This window comes from Petaurus breviceps, unplaced genomic scaffold (assembly GCF_028583685.1).
Source record: "Petaurus breviceps papuanus isolate PSGF00001 unplaced genomic scaffold, PetGlider_PUasm1.0 90847, whole genome shotgun sequence".
Classification (NCBI taxonomy): Eukaryota; Metazoa; Chordata; class Mammalia; order Diprotodontia; family Petauridae; genus Petaurus; species Petaurus breviceps.
In genome coordinates, this window is record NW_027187360.1 from 25,922,086 (window position 1) to 25,948,559 (window position 26,474).

Sequence of the window (26,474 nt, forward strand, 5' to 3'; positions counted from 1 at the left end):
TGATAACTAATGATGAAAAGAGAGAAGTCAGAACCACTCAACCCTTATTTTCTTTCCATTTTGTTTTCTTTCAAGGAGAGTGATCTTAATACTGGGAGAGATATGATTAACAGGGTCTTAAATACCAAGATAAATAGTAAGGGAGCATTTAGTTTTGAATGACTTATAATCAAGGGTAGTGAAAGAATTTGCAGGCTAATTGCTGGGCTGCTATAAGCTTTGAAAAAAAATCTGAAGAATTGAAGAGGTGTTACAAGACTAGAGACTGGTTAATATGTATGTTTTTATAACAGTGGAAGGATATGGTTCCTTCTAATTAAGGACAGAGAGCTTGATTTAAATTCTTGGCAATATCCTAGAAATCATCATTAAAGGTATGGTTTCTAAACAGCTGAAAGGTTTCCTTCTGCTTAACTTCTTCCACATGACAGCCCTTCAAATATTTAAAGGCAGAGATAATTTCCATGTATTCTCTTCTCCAGGCTAAGTATCCTCAGATCCTCAAACAGAGCTTTTGAAACCGTCTACCACCACCCCCTTATCTTCTAGGACCTGATGTAGATTTCCTTTTCTCAACTTTCCCATTCATGTTACCTGTCTGAACACACAACACGAGCACTTTGCTCTGAGCATGCCATCACACCCACGCAGCATCAACAAATGCTGTCAAAACACAAAAAGGGGTCTCAAGTGGAAAAATTTTTGCAGAAGTCTTGGATTCAGCTATCACCTCTGTCTAAATGACTTCTAAATCTCAGAAACCTGGAATCTTTAGAGGAGGATGGTTTATCAGAGATTATCAATCCCAACCAATCAAGCATCCTTGATAAATTGTTATCTATCCACTGCCTGAAGACCTTTAGCAAGGGGAAATGCACTACATCGAAGGCAATGCATTCTAGTTTTGTACTATTTGAGCTGTTATTAAGGTTTTCCTTACTTCAAACTGAAATTCACATCTCTATAACTTCCCATACATATGTTACTCTCTAGTTCTGTTTTGAGGAGCTCCAAATACTCTCTATGGTACTTTTCTACTCTGGTGGGTGGATTTCCTCACAGGAGGAAACCTTTTCAAATCATCAGATTTAAAGCTGAAAGATACCTTAGAGATCAGTGAGTCTAGTGCTATCATTGAACAGATGAGGAAACTGAGCAAGGCTTATCTGTAGCTGTTTTTCCTACTTTTTTTCCCCCTGAGACTTTCTTGCCTTTTTCTCAGATATGACATTGGCTTGCTCAGCTGCCTTTCAGGCAGATTAGAAGATTTCTGTGCAAACTCTAATGTAAACAGAAGCTGCCCTCAGAAGTTGTCTGAAAGGTCTTGGATATATAACTTCAAGCTATTTCACTCCCTCCAGTTACTCTCCTCTCCTCTCCTCTCCCCACTGACAAGATATCCTGTACCTTAGGGGCAGCTAGGTGGCACAGTGCATAAAGTACCCACCCCCAGATTTGGGAGGACCCGAGTTCGGTTCTGACCCCAGACACTTAACATCCACACAAAAATACTAGCCGTGTAACCTAGGGCAAGTTACTTAACCCCAATTGCCCTCCAAAAAGGCCAAAAAAAAAAAAAGATATCCTGTACCTTTTACTCTTGTCCCGTGGTTTCACCAGGTCAGTATTTTCTAGGATCAGGAGGGGTTCATAGCAAAACTCTGCTTCCCACAGGGCTCTGGAAAGCTAGTGTGAGTCTTGCTATTGCCCTAAATAGAGGGGCCTCTCTCCCCCTGGTCCTCCCTGGACAACTTTGGAAGAGGATTTGTTTCTTCTGGCTGACCTCACATGAAAGAGGGCTCACTCACTTTCCTTGAGAAAGTGGGAGGCAGTTCAGCTGAGGGTGGATTTTGATGAAGCGAGGTTAGTGCTCTAATGAGGACCCATGAGTAAAACAAAGTTTCGAAGAAAAAAAAAACTTTTTCTTTTTCAAAGGAAAAAAAACATTTTTTAGGGGGGGAGAATACTTTTAAACTGCAAATAAAATATGTAATTCATTAAATTCCTTATGTTTTTATAACATTTGAATATGCAATAGTACAACTCAAGCCAGGATATGGCCAAAAAACCTAAGGAAAAAATGTAGTTATTCTGTTCAATTCAACAAATAATTATTAAATGCCTACTTCATGCAGCGTGCTTTGCTAAACAATGAATAGGGGTTTTTCAGAGTTTAGATAGGAAAGTAGCTTCCTTCATGGATCAAAGTCCAGTGCAACAGAGGGCACGTGCATTGATAAGTATAATACTAATGAACATATAAGTGCTTTTTTGTTGTTGTTGCTTTAGAGAGTTGTAATTTTTTTTTCTTTTTGAAGTAATGAAGCTTAATAAAGAGGAGAGATGTCTTTTCCTCTATGACTGGAGGAAGAGAGAAAGCAAGTAACTGTGATAAAAAGTTTTGAAAAGCAAAATAGGAAAGATAAGGGAATTTCTAATAAGCTACCAGTCTTTCCAATTATTCAGGAGGTCATCATAAATCAATCAGCAAGCACTTATTAAATACCAACTGTCTGCCAGGAATTGTGTTAGGTACTAGAGATATTTTGAAAATCATCTCTTCATGACTTAGTATATAGGTTGGAGGTCAAGTTGAAAGTTCAAGAAGAGAGGTAAAGATTTAGAACATCACTACAGAGAATGAGAGACAGAGTCAGTCAATAAGAATAACAGAAGGATTACTTAAGTACAGTAAAGATTTATGGCTAAGTCAACTCAGTTTCACAATCTTATCTAGTGATACTCAGATATTGGGGAGCAAGATGGGAAAATAAGATGATGGGAATTAACCAGGAAGGAGAATTAGCAGGTCAGCAATGGCAGAAGGTCAAGGAACGAGGAACTCTGGGTGGTGAATAAAGTGGCAGACATGAGGTCAGGGCTATGTATGGATGCACTTGAATCCAGAGTGAGGGAAATGGACTGGAAAAAAGGAAGGAGAATGAAGAAGGCCTTGATGAAGTTTAAGAGCAGCTTGATTATGCCTGAGAGAATGGTAAAGATAGGTTGTAAGCTATGGTCAGAGAGTGGGATTTGGAAGTTTGGTATCTTGGAGGAGGTATTGTCCTATGAAACAGGGAAGTTTGAAGTGTGAAGAGATTGTCCAGGGGGTCTGCATTGGACTGGAGGGTTTTAGGATGTTGGGGGATGACACATATTTCCAATAATGCATCAGTTATCCAATCAAGTGCTTCTTTAGAACCTACTATGGGTGATATAATGGATTGCACAGACTGTAGAAATGGAAATGTTATTTTGATTTGGAGGCACAAGCATCGTTTGGGAGCCTAGTGTAGTGTGTAGGCAACAGTGGGGAATAAAGAACATGCCAAATCTTCCTCATGTTCTATTAGCTGGAGGTTGGGGTGGAGAATGGAGAAGTGATCTCCCATAAGAAAGATCCCAAAGGATGTGGTGGTCTCAGGTTTCAGGTAAAGTGAGGAGGCAGAAAAGTGTGGGAGAAGTCTTGGAGAACTTGCTGACAACAGAGTAGGGGTCCTTTTGCAGATAGAGTGCTAGACTTGGAGTAAGGAAGAATTGAATTCCATCTTGGCCCAGATGCTTACTACCTTTGTGGCTTATTTAATTTCTCTTTCTTCATTTGTAAAATGAGGGTAGTAATAATTCCTGTGTTGTGGGGCTGTTGTAAGGATCAAAGGAAATAATGCATGTATAGCACTTTGTGAACCTTAAAGTGATATAGAAATGCTAGTTAGTGTTAACATTAATTATTATCATCTAACAGGTCTTTTCCCCATCCCCCATTGTTGTTGGAATTAAGTGACTAATAATATGAATACCTGGCCTGAATTTAAGATATTTCCCTCCCAAATCTTTGTCTAAGAAAACCAAAATGCAGAAAAATAAAATAGCAAAAAAGGCTAATTAATAACCCTGACAGGTAGTCATTCAACATCTATTCAAACATTTCCAGAGACAGGAAATTCACAAAGCAGCCCGTTACATATTTAGATGTGTCCAATTTTTAGAAAATTCTTCCTTGCACTGGGCCAAAATTGACTTTCTTGTAACTTCAGTCCCTGTTCCTGGTCCTGCCCTCTACAGCTGCACAGAATAATTCGTACACAGCACAGCCCATCAAACACTTGAAGACAGTCATCATGGCACCATAAGTTTCCTCTTTTCTCATCTAAACATTATCATTTCTGACTATTGCCTTCAAAAACTCCTCCTCTGACATGTTTTTAAAGCCATCACCATGTTGGCCATCCTCCTTTGGCTGTGTTTCATCTTGTCTGCCTCCCTCTTAAAGTCTAGTTTCCAGAACACAGAATACCAGATGTCTGGCCAAGGCAGAAGACAGTAAGAATATCACCTCACTCATTCTGAAAGCCATACTTTCACTGATGCAGACAAATACTGTTTTAGTGATCATGTCCCAAGTTCTTACAATTCATATCTCCCACATGACTATATCATTTTGCATTCCCCCAGTACTAGAACTTCTTCAAACCTTCATTACTCTACATCTTAATTGTGATGATTCCTAACTGATCTCCCTATGTCCAATCTCTCCCTCCTTTAATATGATCTATGTACTTTATTTAGAAACAAGTTACTGTCCACCCCAACCCAAGAGAAAGGACCTCTGACTACCCCATCCCACCATTCCTCCCTCTCTTCTGCCTGATAACAAAGAAATAAAATCCCATATTGGAAGTCTCCTCCAATCAATTTCTCCTTTTCCTCTGTTGTTCTTAGATATTCTTTGTGCTTCCATCATTCCAGGAGAAAAGTAGGGAAATTTCTGGAACAAAGCCTGAAACCCAAAGGTCTCACCTTTCCCTACTTTCTCTTTTTATCCATTGGTTATGCAACAGTGCCTTATCCTTGCTGTCAGATATACATAGGTCAACTGCACAAGTCTACTTTACTGCAGTGGGAAAGCTTGAGATTTTAAGCTGCATATGAATCCTGTGTAGGGTTCATGTCACATTACCCAATTGACCTGGTGTGTTTATAGCATTAAAGGATTCTTTCCAGGTATGCCCTGTCTCTTAAGTTTAAAGGCTCTTTCTCTAGACTGGCCATCAGAGCTCCAGTTTTTTTATAAGTCACTTTGCTCTTACCTCTACTTTCAAACTGTTTGCCCTATGTTTCATCTCTAGAAAGACCAAAGTCATAGGATTTTGGACTTGGAAAGGATCTTAGAAGCCATCTAATCATAAGACATAGAATCATAAATTTCTATCTAGAATGGACCTTATCTAGAATGGTTATCTAATCCAACTTCATTTCAGAGATGAGGAAACAGAGGCTCCAGGAAGTAAAAAGACTTATTTGAGGCTAGTCAGATCATCATTGGAAGAGCTAAACTTCCAATCCAAGGTCTCAGGCTCCAAATCTAATGTTCTTTTCCACCACACCAGTCTGCTTCCTTTCCTGTCTGGATGCCAGGACCACCCCTTTTGGTTTTCAATCAAGACTGCTGTCTGGAAAGCCCCATCTCTTGGCAACGAAGCTAGTGTTCCCCTAGTTCCACCCCTGGAATTCCTTTTTCACTCTGGCCCTTGCCTATTTGCATCAGCTGTCTAACCAACCCTTCTGGTCTTGATCAGCTTGTCTTTACTCATTTTGTCCTGGTATCTCTCACTACTGGAGTCCTCTTAGGTCTTCACAATTCTGTGTTCCAACCCATTATATCATCAAGCAGCTTAGGTTTCCTCCACACATGAGCAGCTAGTATAGATCAATAGCCCTCTAAATGCTTCATAATACATGCTAATGAAAATAGTCATCTTAATTCTGGTTAATTCCCATTTTTCTTCCTTATAAATGTTTAAATATTTAATACCCAACACCTAGACTTTAAGAGGCAGTGTAGTATAATGGATAGCAAGTTCAAACTAGGAAGACCTTGGTTCAAGTCCGTCCTCTGACACACACACACACTGGTTCTGTGACCCAAGAAAAGTCATGCAACGTCTCGGGGCTCTAAGCAATTCTCTTAGTTGCATAGAAGGTAATGTTTCAGTAGAGGGAGTTTCCTAACCCAAGAGTTCCCTATGCCAAAGAAATTAGATGACCAGTTTTTATCTTTATGCCTAGAGAGACTTTAACATCTAAACTTTTGGTCCCTTGTCTAGGGTTGCTCCTCAATCATAAAATCGCAGGATTTCAAATTTGGATGGGATGTCAGCAGGCATTTTGTCCAACTAATGCCTGAATAGGAATCTGTTCCATAACATACCTGACCAATGTCATCCATTCTGTTTAAAGTTCTCCAGTATGGGGGAACCCACTACCTTCTAAGTTGGCTTAGGCCACTTTTGGATAACTCTCACTGTTAGAAAAATTTTATTGAGTCAAGCCTCAATTTGTCCCTTTATGACTTCCACCCATTTGCTCCTAGTTCTGCCTCCTGGGGCCATACAGAATGAGTCTAATGCCTTTCCACATGACTGCCTTTCAGATACTTGAATACAACTCTCATGAGCCTCTAAACCACCCTCAGTCTTCTCTTCTCCAGGCTCAACACCCCCAAGTGCTTAATAGAACCTCACGATATGGCATAGATCCAAGGCTTACCACCATTTCAGTCACTCTTTTCACTATACTTTCCAAGTTACTTATTTTTCTCTTAAACTGACTCTATCTAAACTGGTATTATCACCTTTTCATTCACAAATGCTATGTCTCTTAATGCAGCCCAAGATTGCAATGCCTTTTTTCTTTTTGCCTGCCATATCACACTACTAACTCATATTGAGCTTATAGTTAAGAAAACAAGCCAGATCTCTTTAAGATAACCTGCTATTGAATCAATAATTTCCCATCTTGTATATATGGAGTTGATTTTAAAAACTCAAATGTAATTACATTTATCCCCCTTAAATTCCTTCTCATTAGATTTAGCCCATTCTTCTCATCTATCAAGATTTTCTTGGATCCAGGTTCAATTATCCTGTGTGATATCTATCCCTCTCAGCTTTATGTCACGTGCAAAGTGGATGCTTTTATAAGAATCATTGATAAGAATTTCCAACAGCACAGCACCAACCATAGATCTCTGGGGCACTCCACTACAGACCTATTTCTAAGTTCATAGAAGCATAGATTTAAACCTCAAAGAAACCCTAGAAGTGATCTAGTCTGAGCCCCTCCTTTTTCAGGTGAGAAAACTGAGACCCAGTGAGATTGAGTGGCTTGTCCAAAGTTATAGTTGAGTTACAGAGGTGAGATTTGAACCTTGGCATTCTTACTCCAAATCTAGCACCTGTTTCATACTGTCTCTTGACACTGAACTATTAATGAGTACTTTACAAGTCTCTTCTTTCAGCCATTTCTGAGCCCATGCGGTCACTTTTTGGAGAATAATCATTGATAGGTTAAATTTCCAAAAACATAATGTAGTTGGCTTATATTCCTGAGTTTTCTTTGAGATCTAAAATTCTATTGTAATGACTACTAATCTATGAGAACTAAACTGTTGTGCATACACATGCACACACACAGAGGCAAAAATGTTCCGTGCTTCTGGAATAAAATGTAAATTTCTCAGCTTAGCATTCAAGGACCTCCACTATCATCTATAGACTCCATTTCCAGTCTTCTCCCCATTGATCTTCTGCAGTCATTCTCTACTCTAATCATCCACATCTTCTCATTTTCCCCATCAATGCTGAATTCAGTCCCTTCTTTGTCCCTTTCTTACATCCTTTTCTCTACCTAGTAATACATTCTCTTCTCACTTTCTATGCCTAAAAATACTTTTCTGTATGACTCAAGTTCCATCTTCTCCATGAATACTTTCCTGAACTCCCCAGCCCACAATGATCTCTCCTTCATCTGAGCTCCCAGAGCTTATCTTTACCACATTATTTGCTCTTAGGATATCCTGCTGTGGGGTATCTTCACACAATTGTCTTGCATTACTAATTAACTCTTGTTGCTTAACTTTTCACCTATGGTTGTCTTATCTCCCTAAGAAGATTAAGCACTTGGAGGGCAAGGACCATACATCCCAAGGTCCTAGAACACTGCTGGGTCTAAGAAGTAATGGGCATTCCATCAATATTTGTTGAATAACTGAGCAAATGAATGGAGCAGAATGTAGTCTGTGACAGGCCAAATAAAACAACTGAGTTGTCCCCTATACCTAGTGAAAGGAGCCCAGCCCAGGGATCAGGTGTGAAACTGAGATTTCCTCAGAATGGAGTCTTGTAATGGGCATTAGTTTCTGTAGCAGCAAGCACCCTAGCATACCCAGGATGGTTGATAGCATAGGTTCTTAGATCTGCTTTTTTAAAGGAAAGCAGCTCAAAATGGGTTAACAATCTTACTTTAATCAACCAAACATCAGAGAATACAAACAGAAGTTACAAGCAGACAGAGAGACAGATCAGCAGACAGGGTTTCCCACTGTCTGATCATTTCATCCATACCTAGTTAGTTACCAGGGAGGGAAGCACCATTTGGGTTTTCAAGGTGGGGAGGCGCCTCAATGGCTGCCCAGAGTCTCATCTGGCCAAATCATACAACTCTTCCCAAAGTGAGTCCCAGAGTAAAACCTCATATCAGGGTATATATAGCCCTCTCCTGGGCCAGAGCCCATCCAACCCTGGTGACCCACTGCCCAATCACAAAGTAACAAGGTGTGGGCATTCCTGAAAAACAAGCCTCCCTCTACAGGCTCCAGGTGAGCACATTCAGCCTATTAGGGAGCAGAGTATATTCTCAAATCAAGGAAGGTTCTCAGAGTCACTTAAGGCTATCAAAGGGCCAAGGGGCAGGGAAGATCTTCAGATTCTCATTCCCATAACAGTTTCCTTTCATGCCTACCTAGGATAATCTGTGGTCTGTGACTACTTTCTGTTCTCTTCTTCAACTTTAGAATGACCAAAATTATTGCAAAATGGATGCTTTTGTAGCAATAAAACAGAGTTTCTTAAACTTAAGATAGGTTACCCATTCATACTAAGTTGCTTTCTTCTTAGGAGAGAGAACTATATCACTTTATCATTTGCTTATATGTGAATTCTATACTTTCATCTTATGCCTCTTGCATGTCCCCTGCCCCCAACTTCACCCCTACCATCCACTGGAAAATTTGTACCACTTTGTAGACTATTCTCTTCACTCTCTCCAGCCCAATGACTATTCTCAAAGTGGAGTGTTTTCTCATGAGTTCCTTGGTACTTATGAATATACTGAGAGCATTAACACTGACCCTGGGGAATACAAGCTTGGCTTCTCTAATGGATTTTCATAGAGTTGTCAAACTGACAGCACAGATTTCAATATTACAGGTATATGGTGTACACCACAGACAGCATGGTATAATGGAGAGTGCTGGTCCTAGAGTAAGAGGATCACAGATGTAGAGTTAAAAGAAAATTTAGAGGCCATTGAGTCTAAGTCATTCATTTTACAGATGAGGAAACTGAGGCACAAAACAATGCCTTATGTCTAGTGCCATGTCCAAGTCATATAGCTTCTAAGTGTGGGAGGTAGGATTCACACCAGGTCCTCATTACTCCAAGTCTAACACTTTATCTACTATGCCACTTCACCTGGTTGTCTCAGAATCAGAATGACCTTGAGTCAAACCCCATCTCTCACATCTTAGATGTGTGATCATGGACTCAAAATAACCTCTCAGAACCTCAATCCCATTGTCTTAAAAATGAATATAGAACATAGATAATAACTACCTTTAGAGGCAAGGTTGTATAGGCGATAGAGGTGTTAGTCATGAAAAGGTTGGTTCAAGTTCCATGTCCAACATACTGGTTACAGGACTCTAGGCAAGTCACCTAACCTCCTGGTGCCCCGGGCAACTCTCTAAAACTCTGAGTTGTACAGGAGGTACCAACCTACACTGGTAGGGGAAGTTTATTGACTGGGAGCACCCTCTACCATTGAAATGACAGGTGGGTTTCGTTTCCCTCTCTCAAAAAGAAAAAAAAAGCCCACCAACTATCTCCCAAGCTTACTGTGAGTCTCAAACAAGATAACATGGGCAAAGTGTTTTGAAAACTTTAAGTGACAATATCAATGTCGGTCACAATATTGTAGGCACTTATACTTGGATGTTTGTAAATATGGCGGGATAAGGTCTAGTACCAACCACATGCCTCAGCTTACACAGAGTCTCCATGTCTACTTTTTAGGGATGTTATAGGTGAGATTCCCAAATAGATAGTTGGATTTGCTGATCTCTAAGGTAACTTCCAATGAGATTTTAGATCACAAGTGATGATATCACCTTAATTGGACTTCATCCTAGATCAGATGAGTTTGCATTCTGGGACTATGTATGTGCTACAAGCACTCAGCTAAGGGAGTATTGGGACATCATTGACCTCTGGGACACACTGACGGGAAGCATTTGCTTTGACTTCTGCCCTGGCCTTTCTTGCCGCTGTGGTCCCTGGAGCTGTAATGGAATCTTGCTAAAAATTCAACTTGCTAGAGTAAGAGTAGAGTTCCAAACCCACCCTAGTCAATCATGCAACCAATTAACAAAGTAAACTAGATATTAAGGAAGTTTCATATAAACTTCATATGTAGATAAACCTTTAATCAGTCTGAAAGGATCGTTGGAATTTTGACCATTGGATGAAAGGTAGATGATGCTACATAGGAAAAAATCAGTTGAAAAGATCAAGTCACATTTCTGGGCGAAGTATGAAAAAGAGTTATTATATTAGTCTTGTGGGCAGTTGAGTCAAGCTGTGGACTAGTCCTTCAGTAGAAGATTTTAGTTAGGCCCCTTGAGAGGGGAAAGGAAAGAATCTCTCTCTCTCAATCTCTCTCTCTCTCTCTCTCTCTCTCTCTCTCTCTCTCTCTCTCTCTCTCTCTCTCTCCCTTCCTCTCCCTCTCCCTTGGTCCCTCCCTCTCCTGCTTCTACTTTGCCCATGTAGAAAGACTGAACCAGTGGGAGAAAATGCATCCAGATGGGGACACACATAACTCAGGATTCCCTGAAAACAAATAGCAATGAGAAAAGATGATTACCTAAAGGGGGAAATAATTCCAGGGAGCATGACCCCTCATGGAGAAAAGAAGCACCAACTCTGAATGCTACAAAGTCATTCACTGGTGGAGCCTAGAAGAGAGTTGCACCTCAGGGAAATTTCATGAAAACTTTACTGAAGGAGAAAAGAACTTTGAATAAGGAGGAGTTGAGAGTTTTTTCTTTGTCACCTGTCTTCACTACGTTTGTCTCACTATCTTTGCACTTTAATTTTATACTTACTTTTCCTCATGGACCTAGTGCATATTTATGAGAGAGTATGTTCTAGACTTTAGGAAGATGGTGTTTTTTTTTTAACAACTACTCTTACTAGAAAATATCTTTGCTAAAACTAAGTGAGGCTGTTGAGTATTAGTCACAGAAAAGCATACCAATGGGGGCTTGAGAATGACAATAATAGGAACCCAATCCCTCAGGATTACCCTTAAAACCTTGGGACTCCAGACTGTGAGTGCAAGTCCTAAATTGGAGAAATTGCCCCTGTGGTGGTAGTGCTACCCAAGAAATCAGAATTCTGTATCTGATGAGTTCACCTTGGACCAAAGCAGTTTAATAATTGAAATAGGCTATAAGGCATTTTTTTTCCTTTAGGTAGTCTCACATTATCAGTATGAGGGGTAATGCTATAGAGAGACTTTGGTATATAAAGAATCAATTCATGATGACAGACAGCTCTCCATTCTCCCCAAGCAACAGGATTGTAAGCAAGGGTCATTGAAATCTGTGGATGATCCAAAAACTATATTTCAAGCCTTTCCTTCTTTTGCTTTATCTGATGTGAGAGCCACTGAGCACTTTCAAAAGTCAGAGGAAAAGTGGGAAGTGGTCCATTCCCTGAATCACTGCTTGAAGGCTGATTTAACAGTCATTGTGCTATGCTTCCAGTGTGAGAGGACTCAGACGGTGCTTATGCCTGGTAGCAGATGGGACCATTCATTCAGGTATAAAAACTTTGGTGAGGGGAGGAAGAAGAGAATCAGCCTAGGAAACCAGGAACTGCCCCTATAAGACTATAAGGTGAAACACATTATATTCCCACTATGCCCTTAGGGCTGAGAGCTCCCTTAATCCTGGGAATCACAGTTATTATAGCTCCTAGGAGACAAAGCTGGCTAGGGTTTTCCAGCAATGAAAACACCTTCTAGGGTTTGATACTGATGTATTTTCTTCTCCTAAATTCCATCCAGTTTGCCAGTAGCCCCAGTACGGTACTTCCTTAGTCACAGTTTCTAAAGGAAGTAAGAACTCAGCACTCAGTACCCATATGACCTTGGACATGTGGCCTATCTGCCATCAGTTTCAGTTTCTTCATCTATAGAGTGTGTGTGTGGGGGACGGGGACGGGGATAGAGGATAGATCAACACTGATAGCCGTTCCCGCTCTAGGTCTATGTTCCTATGATTCTATGACATAAGGGAATAAAAGGGGAATAAAAATAATCTATAAACAACAACCTTGGAATGGGAGAGTCATCAATGACTTGAACCCAAAGCTCCCAGTCGCAGCAGAGCTAAGCAACTGGGGAGGGGAGTGTGCTTATAACAAAGGGGCAAAAAGGAGAAAGGAAGGAATAAATGTAAGTAAACAAAAAGGGTAAAATGAGAGGGGTAGATAAGCAGGATATCATGACACCATCAATAATGACCTTTTTAGTTGGACAACTTATCAACTCCCAGCAAATGTGGAAAGGTTGGTGAGATTAGCCAACAATGTTCCTTTTCCTGAGACCTAGTGAGACCTTTTTCTGGGATGAGGAGTCCTTGGGTTCCCATGTCCCATCAAGCCCAGGCAAGATATGAGGAAGCAGAAGGAGGCAGGGAGAAGAAAGATATAGGGAAACCCTTACCATCCTGGAAATATGCTGAAGTTTTGTTTAGTTAGATGCTAACTTTCCCCTCTTAAAGATGGGAGAGAATTTGATTCTATATTTGTAGATTGAAATTTCTGTTCACTGGGGCATCTCAAGCAGATGGAAGTCCTTCAGGGGCCAGGGGCTATTTATTTCAAGTCTTCTGCTGGCCCCAGAGTTTGCAAAAGAAATAGAATCAGGAAGTCAGCAACAGCAAAAGTGGTATGCAGATGGGATGTAATAGAAATAGTCTGTCTTTATAACCGAGCTACAGCTTGGTTAGAGCTACAGAGTGAAGGGAGAACTTCCTTTAAAAAGAAATACATGATTAATCCTGACTTCAGTTTAAAAAAAGACCAAACAACTGATTCATTAGGTTACTTTAGAACCGAATAAGAAAACATGTTAAATGTATGAATGAAAAAAAAATTTCTCTTATTGAGCTGCATTGCAAAAGGTGATGTATTTATATTGGTAAATTATCACTCTTCTTCCTCTGACACTTTTCAGTGTCTTCTGTGGAAGGAAGAACTATTAAAATATTAATTAAAGTGAATAAATGGTTTCAAGAATACAGGGAAGATGTAAAACATGATGTAGAGACAGCATTAAGTTAAAAGGCTTACTCCTTGCCTTTGAAAACAGAAAAATGCATTTTGGCTTCCTTAGAGATGGCAATTTACATCCATGTCTGGCCAGAGAAGTGGACTGTATAGTGAAAGTAGTAAATTAAGATTGTGATTGATTAGTGAAGATAGTTAAAAGGATATGATTAAAAAAATAATCAAAGGACATAGCTTTTATTCCTAGAATTGATATAACTTTGGTAGAAGCTGGGCAGTATTTGTTCATTCACGGATCTTTTCCCCTGCCTTCCATCTACTCTGTCCATATTTCCATGAGCCTAGTTATTTACAAGGTATCTCCCCCATTAGAATGTCTGCTTGGGACGCCAGGAGGGCAGGGACTCCCTTTTTTCACTTTTTTTTGTATCCCCTGTGCCTCTCAGACTACCTGACAGAGGCAGAATACTTAGCAAATTCTTGTTAACTGATAGGTCTAAAGAACAGGATGGTTATCCTAAAGTTTTTCTCTCTGTGTATTGATTCTATCTCCTTCATTAACATTTATATAGAGCTTACTATGTTCCCAAGAATTGTGCTGAGTGCTTTACAAATATCATCTCATCTGATCATTACAACAAAGTAGGTGCTATTATTATTCCCATTTTAGAGATGAAACCAAGACAAGCAGTAGTTAAATGACTTGCCCAGAGTCACACAGGTAGGAAGTACCTGAGACAGAATTTGAACTCAGATCTTCCTGATTTCAGGGCGAGAATTTTATCTACTGTGCCACCTAAGCTCAGTGTTGATAAATCATTATTATTGTCAATAGCTAGCATTTATGTAGCACTTGAAGACTTGCACAAAGCTTTACACATATCACATATGTTAAGCCATTTGAATTCATTTATGGTGAGCACTTAATAAAGGCTTGTTGATTAATCTATTAGGCATCTACTATATACAAAATACTGTGGCCGATCTTGGGGAGAGACAAAGGTTAAATAATAAACAATCACTTATTAGTCAAATACTGTATATGTGGCACTGTGCTGAGGACAAGGAGCAAAAGTGAAACAATCTGTGCACCTAAGGAACTTGCCTTCTATCCAGATAAGAGATGGTCCCTGCCCAAACAGAGTTTACAATATAGTAGGGGAATAAGATACATTGAGATAATAATAATACACAGCACTATAATATAAGTGCATTAAAGAATTAGAATACAAAATTCTATATGAGATCCATGGGAGAAGGTCATTACCAAGAAAGGGGATTGGGAAAGGCTTCAGTGAACTGCTTTCTTAGCATTTGAGTTGGGCTTTGAAGAATTAGTAGGAGAGGGCTAAGGATGATCCTTGGGTATCATCCACTTTGAGGGGAGAGGAAGAGGATGAGGAGCAAATAAGAAATAGTTTATTTAAGAGATAGGAAGCCAAGGGAGGAGAGAATAGATAGAACTCATTAACAGTGTCAAATGCTACAGGAGTTGAGAGTAATAAAGGCTTTTAAAAATAATAAAGGCCATTGGACATGGTGATTAGGCTTCCATGAATGATCTTTGGGTCCACTGAGTAGTAGTGGATTGTAGAAGATGACTTTTAAGCCTTAGAATCAAGAAGACAAGATCAAATACTAATCAAATCTAATATGTATGGGTCGGGTTATTTCAACCTTTCTGAGTCTAACTTTCCTCATCTATATAATAAATATAATAATATTTGCAGCACCTCATTTACAGAATTGTTGCAAAGTCCATAAGAGGAAATGTACATAAGTCTGGCCAATCTAAAAGTGCTCTAGAAACATCAGCTATCATTATTATAGACTATTAAAGTCACAAGTCACACTAAAGGGTGGAAAGTAAAGAATAGGAAGTGAGGAATTAGAGATTCTTGGTATTGGACAACTTTTTCAAGATACCTTTGGCAGTCAAGGGGAGGAGACATATGTCTCAGAAGCTGAATCAAGTAGAAGGGTCACAAGAAAATGTTTTTAGGATTGTTGGGGAATAGAAAGATACCCTTTACGTGTTGACAACCTAGTAGACAAGTGCAAAAAAAGAGGGGGGAGATGGGGACCAGACTTGAGGTCTCTTCCCTGTCCTGCCAGAGATTCATCATGAGGCTCAAGGCATGTCACTGAACTTTTCTGTGTGTCAGTTTTCCAAGCTATGATAATCAGGAGAATGATTCCTGCCACCACCAGCCTCAAGGTTGTGGGGAGGACAACTGAAAAACCATATCTGAAAAGCTTTAAGTTTCTTTTGAAAAAGAAAACTCCATAAATTCAAATAGTCTTAGTGTTATCTCTGCTGCACCACCTGCAGTCATCAGATGCCACGACTTGGGTTCACCACTGCTATTTTCAAACAACTTTGAAATCAAAGTTCTCATGCTTCATTGTTGATATCCCAAGCCTTCCAGTGCTTCAAAAATTCACTATCATATTTTAAAGCCCGAATTTTCATTCTGTAGCTCAGGTTTTTTCCCCCCTCTTTAAATCAAAGCTCCATGCACAGAAGAGAAAAAAGCACTTGCTTGTTGACCATTTGATGCAGATAAATTGCAAATGGAAAGGTGCTCTGGAAAATGAATGCCACAGCTGTTAGCTTCATCAATAGAAGCTAGCAGTGTGCAAGCAGCGCCCATTACGCATCTCTGCAACCCTCCCCATTCTCTGCTTTTTGAATAATTTATCTGCAGGAAATCCAAATTGCCAAGGCACGCTTTAACCCAGCAGAATGCTTGCCAATTTCCCTGGGAAAACTGACAAAAAAAGAGCTGTAGATTGCATTTCAGCTGAATACAGGCGCCTGGCAATCAAACGTATTAGCTCCATTGTGCAGCATGCATCGGAAGGCATTAGCTCGGGAGCTCAGAGCACAGCACATTTGAAAGGCTCATAAATGTAATGAAGTCCCTTTGACACCTGCTCCTCTCTGCACTTTCAATGTGAGCCATTGGTCCATAGGGAACCACGGCTTTAAAAATAGAAATTATAGTAATTGTCTTCTGTGTTATTGGGAAGGTTGCAATAAATGGATAGCTCATAATACTGTGGCACCACAGACTGGAGTTGACAGGATGCATAAATTACTCCAGGTTTTGATTTTTCTTCCTTAACAAATCACATAAATCATTGTATGTTAGTGCTGCCACATGGGAGAGGTACACTTTGAAATTTTCATCTCACTGAGTTGTGAAATTCCTTTTTCTTTCTTCCTAGGTGGTACCTTAGAGAGCTCTGTCAATTGCTGGCTTTTAAAAAACTAAGAACCCTATTTGTGAAAGGGGCTTTGTAAACAATAGTAATGCCAGGTCTTTCTTTAATTCTTCCCCCCCCCCCCTCTCTCTCTCTCTCTTTCTCATGTTGTTTTTTATTTTTCTTTCATTCTCTACCCTCCCCTTGTTTCTCTTCTCTTCCCTTTCCCTAACTTCCCTTCATCTCCCTCTGGTGCTTCCTTTCTTTTCCTTTCCCTCCTCTTCCTCTCCAGAGCTTTTCTATTCTCTTCCCTTCCCTCTTTTCTTTTCCTCTTTCCTTCTCTCTTTCCTTTCTTTTCCCTCTCCCTTCCCCTTGCTTTCTATTTCCTCTCCTCTCCTTTCCTTTCATTTCTCTATTTTTCTTTCAAAGAAAAAAAGAAAGAGCACAAAACAAATTCCAGGCTTCTGGTTTCTATGGGTTCAAGGAGGAAATTATAATTAGCAAGGGGATATTCCAACTATTTCCAGAAGGATGTAATTATGGGAGCCCCTCACTTTCACGTAAGGAATATGATCTTTTCCCCTGGCTTTATTCTAGGGATCCTCTGGAGGTTTCTCTTTCTCAGTCCTTCTCCATCTAGAGGTCCCGATGGGAGCATGAACCTTCCTCTGAGATAGGCAGGCACTGTGCTATGTCCATTATCTTCTGTCTTTCTAGGAGCATAGGTTTGAAGCTAGAAGAGAGTGCAGCCATCTAGCCCAACCTCTCCACTTAACAGATGAAGAAAACGAGCTCTTCCCCTCTCTTCCCCCAACCGAGGTCAAGTGACTTTGCCAATATTAAAAAGATGGTGGAATCAGGTTTCTAGCCGCCATCCTGTAAACCCACTTCTCTTTACTGCCTTCTGTTATTGACGGGTTTCTTTGCCAGAGCACTACTCACAGTGTTGAGATTTTGCAATTGTCACTGTCCATCACAAATCATCACCCTGCCTGCCCTGACATTTCATTAAGGCCAGAACAGAATGAGTTTGCTGTGGCAATGATGCCTCATCCCTAGGGATGTCCTTTTTGTTATGGGGATGTTTCCCTCACAATAAGTAGGTCAGAGGAAGGGTGCTGTAAGCAGATGTGGTTTCATGGCCCTAAAAGTCACAGGCGCCATGTTTGCACATTGGATGTAGGTTCACACAAGATTTGGTAGAAAGGACATCCCAGCTTCACACCTACCTCAGCTCAGGATACTGCTCCTCCTTTGTGGGAGACCACCCTCCCCCAACCTCATCCCCACTCCTGTGGAGCAGGAGCTGAAGACTTTGATAGTTCTTCAAATCATTTATGGTTATCCCAACTCACATTAAGGACCATTTTAGGACAGCCTGGGTTGAGATTCTTGGTTGTTAAGTAGGAGATCAAGTCATTTTCCCCTGAGGCTGAATCCAACCCAAGACCCAGGGCATTATCTAGTCATCCCTTCTGTCTCCCCCTAGCATGTAGATTTTAGATTTTACCTGGTACCTTTGGAGAAATCTTTCTCTTGGGCACAGTATTTTTGCAGTGAGGATAATATGATATTGTTACTACACTTGTTCTACTTGTATACATTTTGATATGTGTTTATTTTATCCATGAAAAATGCATACACAGATGCCTGCTGATATATGAACTCGGTGCTTGGGATTAGAAACAACTGTTTAGTTGCTTTTTATTTATGTAAAATATCTTTCTCTCCAGTTCGCCCTTAAGTAAAAGGAGAGCCCTTTAATTCTGAAGCCTGGGACCCCAGGACTCAGGAGAAAATGGTGCATTTCTAATGAGGCAGCCCATTGCTGTGTTAGCTCACTATCTGTCTTTGTCTTTTTTTTTTTTTCATGGCTAGTGTTGTTCTCGAAATAACAGAAAACGTGAATAAAGCAGATACTCTTGGTTCAGGGATCGGCAGGGTACAAAGAAAGCCAGGACAGTTCATAATTGTCAACAAGAGAATACAGGCACGGCAAGGTTTCTCTCCACAGGCCACTAAGAGACAGAAGGGGAAAAAAAAACAGGATGAATCAGACCAAATTTCTCACTTCAAGATCCTGAATTTCTATTGCTTAATTTTCACAGGAAGAGGAATCTTTCATTGTACAAATCCATTCTGTACTTGGGGAATCTCTTACACTCATTATCCTTCAGTAATTGGTCTCTCTCCTTCAACCAGGGATGAAACCATTCAAAATGAACTTGACGGAGTTAATAATAGGTGGTACTTGAGATAGATAGTTTGGTTTTCGATATCTTACCTGGTTTTAAATAACACTTAACTTAATCACTGATGAAGATAAGATTGGGGGAAATTGATCTCTTTTGTTGAACTAGTTTCTGCTGGAGCCAAATCAAAGAGTGGTAGTGTGTTGAGGTTGTGCTAAGTGGTGCAAGTGAATAGAATCTTGGATCTGGAGTCAGGATGACCTGAGTTCAAATCCAGCCTCAGACATTTACTAGTAGTATTAACCTAAGTAAGTCACTTCCCCTCTGTCTGCCTCAGTTTCCTCAATTTTAAAATGGGGATAATAATAGAACCTATCTGACAGAGTTGTTAAGATCAAATGTAATAATATTATAAAGCACTTAGCATAATAACTGTCACATAATTAGTGCTTAATAAATTCTTGTCCCCTTCCCTTTCTCCTTGGGAAGAGATTTAGGGCTTTCAGTGAGTTCCTACGCTTCCTAATGTGATCTGCAAGAACAGCTCAGGAATTTCTTTTTGGTTTGAACAATTTTTGGCAAATCACAACCACATCTCTTATAATATATTAGTTCCTGTTCCCAGGATCTGTTCTCTTAGCCAAGTGTTTTAGAAATCCAGAAGTATCTTTGGGTTTATCTGGAATACAGCTTCTTTTTCTTTTCTTTCTTCCTTTTTTAAATTTTTTGGAGGGGGTATGGCAGGGCAATTGGGGTTAAGTGACTTGCCCAAGGTCACATGGCTAGTAAGTGTTAAGTGTCGGCGTTCAAACTTGAACTCAGTTCCTTCTGTCTCCAGGGCTGGTGCTCTATTCACAGCACCACCTAGCCACCCCTACAGCTTCTTTTTTTTAATGATAATGAATCTTAATTTCCAAAGTAAGAGCAATGACCTAGAGATGTGTTTGTGACTTGGCAAATATGTTCAGTTAGTCAATGACCACCAGTTCCCACTGTTACACTTAGCCTTTAATTGACTTCATAAGAGCCTAGATTTAGAATTAGAAAGGACTAAGCAGCTCACACCAGTGTGTAGCCAGACTGGCCTTCTCCCTGGCCCTTCTTCATGATACTCCATCTCTCAGTTCTGTGCCTTTGCCCTGGCTCAGCTCCATGTGTGGGATGCATTGCCTCCTGACCTCTGCCTCTTAGAACCCATACTTCCCTTCAAGGCCCAGCTCAAGTATCACCTTCTATAGTGAGCCTTTCCTGATCCCTTGGACCATGAGGGCCTTCCTCTCAAAAGGATTTTGTATATGCCTATCCCTGTACATGTTATCTACTCCAGCTAGACTGTAAACTCCCTAAAGGCAGGCTCACCCCCAGCACCTAACATTGCCTGGCACATAACGGATGCATATGGTCATAAATCCATGGCATCACAGATCTAGAAGGGACCTCTGAGACCATGTAGTCCAACACCCTCATTTTATAGATGAAGAAATTGAGACCAGAGAGAGTTGAAGTGAATTGCTCAACACAGTAAAGGCAAATAGGATTTGTTACCAGCTCTTCCAGCTCCATAGCTTATGGATTCTTTGTGCTGCACCAAATATTGTCCCACAGACAACTGGGAGGGGCAGCAATGAGACAGTTTTCTCTCTGTGGGTTCCCTTAACTGCCAGCATATGCTGGAGGAGAAAGAGAATATGATTTGGAGTAAAAGACCCCTGGGTTCCAGTTCCACCACTTTGTACCACCTCCCTTCCTCCCAGGTCTGTGCCTTTCAGAAAATCATTTCTCTTTTCTTCTCAGTTTCTTCACCTCAAAAATGAAGAGAATGGGGCAGCCAGGTGGTGCAGTGAGTAAGAGGCCTGCTGGAGTGGGAGGACTTGATTGTTCTGCCCTCAGATACTTAACACACACACAAAAAACTGGTTTGTAACCTTGGGCAAGTTACTTAACCCCAATTGTTTAAAAAAAAAATGAAGAGGTTGACGGGATGACTAACCTACCTCCTTTCCAACTTTCTAACTTCCCTTACAGTTTTAACAGCCTATGAGGACTTTGGGTATCACCAGCCCAGGTTTGTTACCTTGTACCTTAAAAAAAAAAAAAGTTCTCGGGGCAGCTAGGTGGTGTAGTGAATAGAGTGCCAACCTTGGAGTCAGGAGGACCCGAGTTCAAATCCGACCTCAGACACTTAACACAAAAACTAGCCCTGTGACCCTGGGCAAGTCACTTAACCCCAATTGTCCTCCAAAAAGCAAAAAAAAAAAGTTCTCACAGGATGTTAGAAAGTGACAGCATCATTTGTGGTTAGAGTGAAGGGAAGGGGCCTTATATTCCAGTGATTTTCATAGTACTTATCAAAGGTCTTTCCACCACCTCCCTAAGTATCCCTAAGTATTTACATAGTAGCCTTGTACCTTTGTGATTGCATATTCATGAGTACATTTTGATTTTAAATTTATGTGCATAGAAAAATGCACATAGAGATGATTGCTGACACAGCCATTGCCACCAAAATAAGTCAAAGCCTTGATCTTTAAAAGTGACCCTGTGAAGGAGTTACATCTTGTGAGAAGATTACTTTTCAGGGAACTTAACTTATTTTGTCCAACTCCCTCCCTCCTTTTACAGAGAAGGAAACTGAGACTCAGAGTCACATAATAGTAAGTGTATGAGGCAGGATGTGAACCCAAGTCATCCTGATACCAAGTCCAATATTCTATCCACTATATCACACTGCCACATAATGGGTCTTTTTGTTTGTTTTTGCTTTTTGGAGGGGGGAGGACAGGGCAATTGGGGTTAAGTGACTTGCCTAAAGTCACAAGGCTAATAAGTGTTAAGTGTCTGAGGCTGGATTTGGCCTCAGGTCCTCCTGACTCAAGGGCCAGTGCTCTATTCACTGCACTTCCTAGTCATGTTTTTTAGGTATTGTTATTATGTTTGTTACTTGAATGAATGCAATCATCAAAGAGTTAACTGTCAGTCAGTCAATAAACATTTATTAAGCACCTACTTTGCATCAGGTACTATGCTAAGTGCTGGGGATACAAATATGAAAAAGAAAGAGTTCCTGCCTTCAACTAACTTTCACTCTAACGAGAGAAGACAATACACAAAAGATAGCTGAAAGAGGGTAAAGGGAAGAAGGCATCAGTCTAGGAGAATGATTGTAGAAATTCAAAGGCAGGCAGTCATGGGGGAAATGAAGAGATAACTGATCTGGGAACCCTCCTTAAATGGGCAATTTGGGAGGAACTCGGCTCTGCCCTGCAATCCGGAGGACCCCAGGGCAGAAAGCAGTGATGAAGTGTGGATATCAAAACTGGTGCAATCGTGAGGTTATGCAGACACTCAGGAGGCATCAGATGATCGCACCTCACTCTGAACCTGAGGCGATACAGGTGGTCCTGCTAACAGTTTTCTCCCCCATGTGCAGAATTGCTGCCTCTTGTTGTTAGTATCTAGGACCAGGAGCTATTCCTTGCTCTTTTGGGGGCAAAGAGCTCCTAGTCAAAGGAAATAATAAGATAAAGTGTGTAAAGCACTTTGGAAACTTGGAAGCACTACGTAAGCGTCAGTCAAAACGAACCAACCCCAGACTCTACTGTTAGTTAGCTCACCATATCTGAGCTGGAATGAACATCACAGAGGCAGGCAGTCAATAATAGTCCATAAACATTGATTGAGTGCCTACTGTACCCCAGGCACTATGCTAAGTTCTGGGCACAGTTTGTCAAATATGCACTAGCACAGAAATCTTCTCTGTGACATCCCTTGTAAGAATTGGTTTTACTCAATGATTATATTTGTTTTGTTTTTCTTCTTGGGAGGAAGGGAAGAGAAAAAATAAATGCTTGTTAATTAAAAAAATAAAAGTTTAGATAAAAAAATCATTGATCATCTATTATTTGCTTAATGACCTCTAGTGACAGGGAAATCCAGAGTTAACCCATTCCACTTCTAAGTTCTAGCTCTAAACATAATTCTGCAAATGTGATCTGATCCAGAAGCAGCAGAACAAAGTTATCACCTCTCTTTCCCTGACACTGAATATAGCCCAAAGATTGCATTTGCTTGAGCAGCTGTCATATCACACTATTGACTTATACTGAGCTTGCAATCAACCAAAACCCTTAATTTCCCACAATTTGTCGACTCACATCTTTCCCATTCTATCATTGTGAAATTAAATTTTATGTCAAGTATAGGATTTTACATTTACTCCCATTTTAATCTTCTAGCCTATTGTAATTGTGGGGGATCATGATTTGGTCACCCAGCATTATCAACTTTCCCTCTCAATTTCACACCATCTGTAAATTTCATAAGCATGACACTACATACACTCTTATATGAGTCACTGACAAAGATGACGAGAACATGTCCTTCCAAGACACTGACCTTTTAATGACTGGGGTCAATTATTTAATTTTGAATCCACCAAAATCACACTGTCAATTAGGCCACGTATTTCCATCTTGTCCACTAAGATAACTTACAAGACTGTCCAATGCTTTGCTGGCATTCAGGTGTCCAAATGTTCCTTGATTTTTTCCTCATCTACCAGTCTAGGAATCCTATCAAAATAGGAAGCAGGATTAATCTAGTCTTATCAGATCTCTAGCCTTACAATTTGGTTCTTTCCTTTTACTCAATGCTGGCTGAGCATTTCTGTTCATATTTTTCTCATTATTCTTTTCTTCCAGATGAGCTTAGAAAATGACGACAAGAGAGCTCGAACAAGATCTAAGGCAATACGAGGTGAGCATCTGCTGTCCCTCTGGGGGTTCCCTGGGTGAGCCCAAACCCTCATCGGGCCTGGGGAGAGTCTAGCAATGGGCATCTGGCAATATTGCTTTCAGGCCCAGAGCTATCTTCCCTAAAGTTTCAAACACTACCCTTGCCAAGCACTCCCTCCTTCCAAGAACAAAGGCCAACAAACGCTTATGTTCCTTGCATTCCATTTGTCCCCTACCCCCTATCCTCTTTAAACTTATGCACTTAGTTTCATGGGAATTTTGATAGCTTCAGATCAGTTTCAGTGGCTTTCATCCATGTGCTCTGCCAGGAGCTTTGAAGTCAGACATCTGAGGGAAGCTGGCTGAGGGGTGCATGCTGGGAGATAACAAAGCTGCCTGATACAGGGGACCCAGGGACCAGGGATTTGTTCATTCAGAGATTGATAACCATTTGTTTCCCAGCTTTAAAATGATATGCAGTGAGCAACATTTCATTCATCAGCCTCTTTTTCTATCCCCAAAGCAAGTCTTAGATTCTGGACCCACATTTTAGGGAGGGTGGCATAGGGAGACATGGTGTCCAGGAGACAGACACAGGGGAAATAATAGTGAGAGAGGCCTTGTTTCTTCAGGTGTCCTGAAAATATTTGTCATCTCAATTCTATGGTTGTATGTTTCCCTAACTCAGAGCCCTGTTCCTGTCCAAGATGCTCTAGTTGTCAACGCCTCCCAAAAGTAAATATCCTTCAGTTGCAAAACTACATCCAATAAAAAATGGGCTTTGTGATGTGCACAACCATTTACAAAAAGAGAGAAAAAGACCACTGGATGTGGAAACCTGCATCAGATGCTGAATCCTAGGTGAAAGGAGGTTTAGAGCAATATGATCATCACATGTAAAATTTGCTTTCCATCTTAACCATGTTGGTTAAAGTCTGTTTGAGATGAAGGTCATTTCTTGCACCCTGTAATTTAGGTGCTAATTTGTCCTTCCACCTGGATTTGAATGTCCAGCTATCATAAACAAGTGGTCATTTAGCCCCTCTCTGTACTAGTTGGTATCTGGCAAGTCATGTTTCTGGCGAGTAAAGGGTGAATGATGCCACCTGCAATCAGAATCATAAATACCATTACCAGCCCAAATAATAAGAGCCTTAGCAAAGCCAAGTCTTGTCATTGGCTTGGTTCCATCCTATAGAACGGCCAGTTCCTTAACAGGCAAGGACAGAGCACGGGAGCTCTGCAGGTGTGTATGAGCAGAAGGGACTGTTCCCTCAGACATCAATGTGCAGAGTTAAAAGGAAGATGCCACAGAGTTTGTGGACAAAAATGTTTAAGTTCTAACTACTTATGCACTTTGGTTTTAAAGGGGGAAACTATATCAACATATTCATATTTAGGACAGGCAAATTATTTCATTCTTCACACATTTGGGCGAGGGAGAATTTGTCACACAAATAATAAGTGATTCTCGTCCTCTGGAGCACATTTTTGTACATTTCGCAAAGCTATATGTTCAGAAACTCCCAGAGTAATGTTCTCCTTTTCAAGCCTCTAATGAAACAATGTGTATTTATTTTTTAACTCTTCTGTTTTTCTTTTCTGTTTCCCCCATCCCTTTACCCAGTGCCCACGGAACTCATAGGACAGGAGGTGAGGTAAGAAATGTTCCCTTGTTGCCCATCTACATACATTCTGAGGAGGCCATGGAACAAGCATCGTTTCAAGTGTTTCTGGTGGCAGAGTTTTCTGTTGTACTGGGGAAATTTGGAAAGATTATTAACTAAAACACCTTCCTATTAATTCAAATGTTCATCTACATATCCAAGAACTATGACTATAGAATAATACCAAGGCTTGCCTCTCTCCCCCCCCCCCCTTTTTTTTTTGCATAGTGAATAGAGTGCTTGACTTGGAGTCAGGAAGACCTGAGTTTGAATCCCACCTTAGACCCTTATTAGCTATGTCACCCTGGGCAAGTCATTTAACCTCTCTGAGGTGTACTTTTCTCATCTGTAATACTTATTTCCACAGGGTTGTTGGAAAGATCAAATGGGACAATATATAGAATGTGTTTTGAAAACCTTAAGGCACTATTTAAGTTGACAGTGGTGGTATAAGACTTTCTCCTACACCCTAAATCATGATTTAAGTTGGGCATTTTTTTATGCTGCCTGACTCTAGCTATCTAATTTTTAGGTCAGGAAAACCAGTTTCCAGGAAGACAAAATGTCTCCAGTAGGACAAATTTTCTCCCATCCGTGGCTTCCATAGGACCGTTGCTAACTATAAAGACAGCTCCAGCATCAGTCCTTGGTGTGCGTGCGTGCACACGCGTGCACACACACGTTCTTATGGTGATCCTTATATTGGAGAAGAAATAAAATGGCCTAGTCATGTTAATTACACAAGGAAATTTGTGTCATAGTGTCTGAAGGCCAAGTTGAGTCATTCTGAGAGGAAAATAGGTTCTATTCTAAGAAGTGTGGCCTCTGGTGACTTAACATGAAAACAGTAATCTTGTTCACTGGTGAGCAAATGCTTTGACTAAACACAGCTGTATTCCTTCTGTAATTATCTTTATAGAACCCAGGTAAAATCTCAGGTATCCTAAAAAGCATAAATATCGTGCCTTAAAAATGGGAGATAAATTATATTTTCCTAGGAAGAGTAGCTCATTCTTTTTTCCCAGAATGTTTGATTTAGGGTATGAGAAATAAGAAAAGCTCACAGTGCTGTGTACATGGGGCTATTTTGTCTTTGACATAATGTCTCGATTTAGGAAATCAGACTGGAGGAGAAAGGAGTGAAACATGGTTACTTCTCAACCTCCATTTGCTGGTTTTTCCTGCCTTAGGAAAGATCATGCTGGTGAAAGTTAGATTTGTGGAGGTGCGAGTCCTTAGATGAGGTTTGTTTTTAGGACTTTA

At 40.5% G+C, this 26,474-nt stretch overlaps 1 protein-coding gene across 1 annotated transcript in view; it reads left to right on the plus strand.

Moving 5' to 3' along the window:
* Window positions 1-26,474, plus strand: part of MYT1 (myelin transcription factor 1) — a 197,682-nt gene that overhangs the window by 76,081 nt on the left and 95,127 nt on the right. Inside the window, exons 3-4 of the mRNA XM_069072685.1 lie at window positions 23,512-23,566; window positions 25,172-25,202. Coding sequence (XP_068928786.1) covers window positions 23,512-23,566; window positions 25,172-25,202 — 86 coding nt within the window. The remainder of the gene's footprint in view (window positions 1-23,511; window positions 23,567-25,171; window positions 25,203-26,474) is intronic.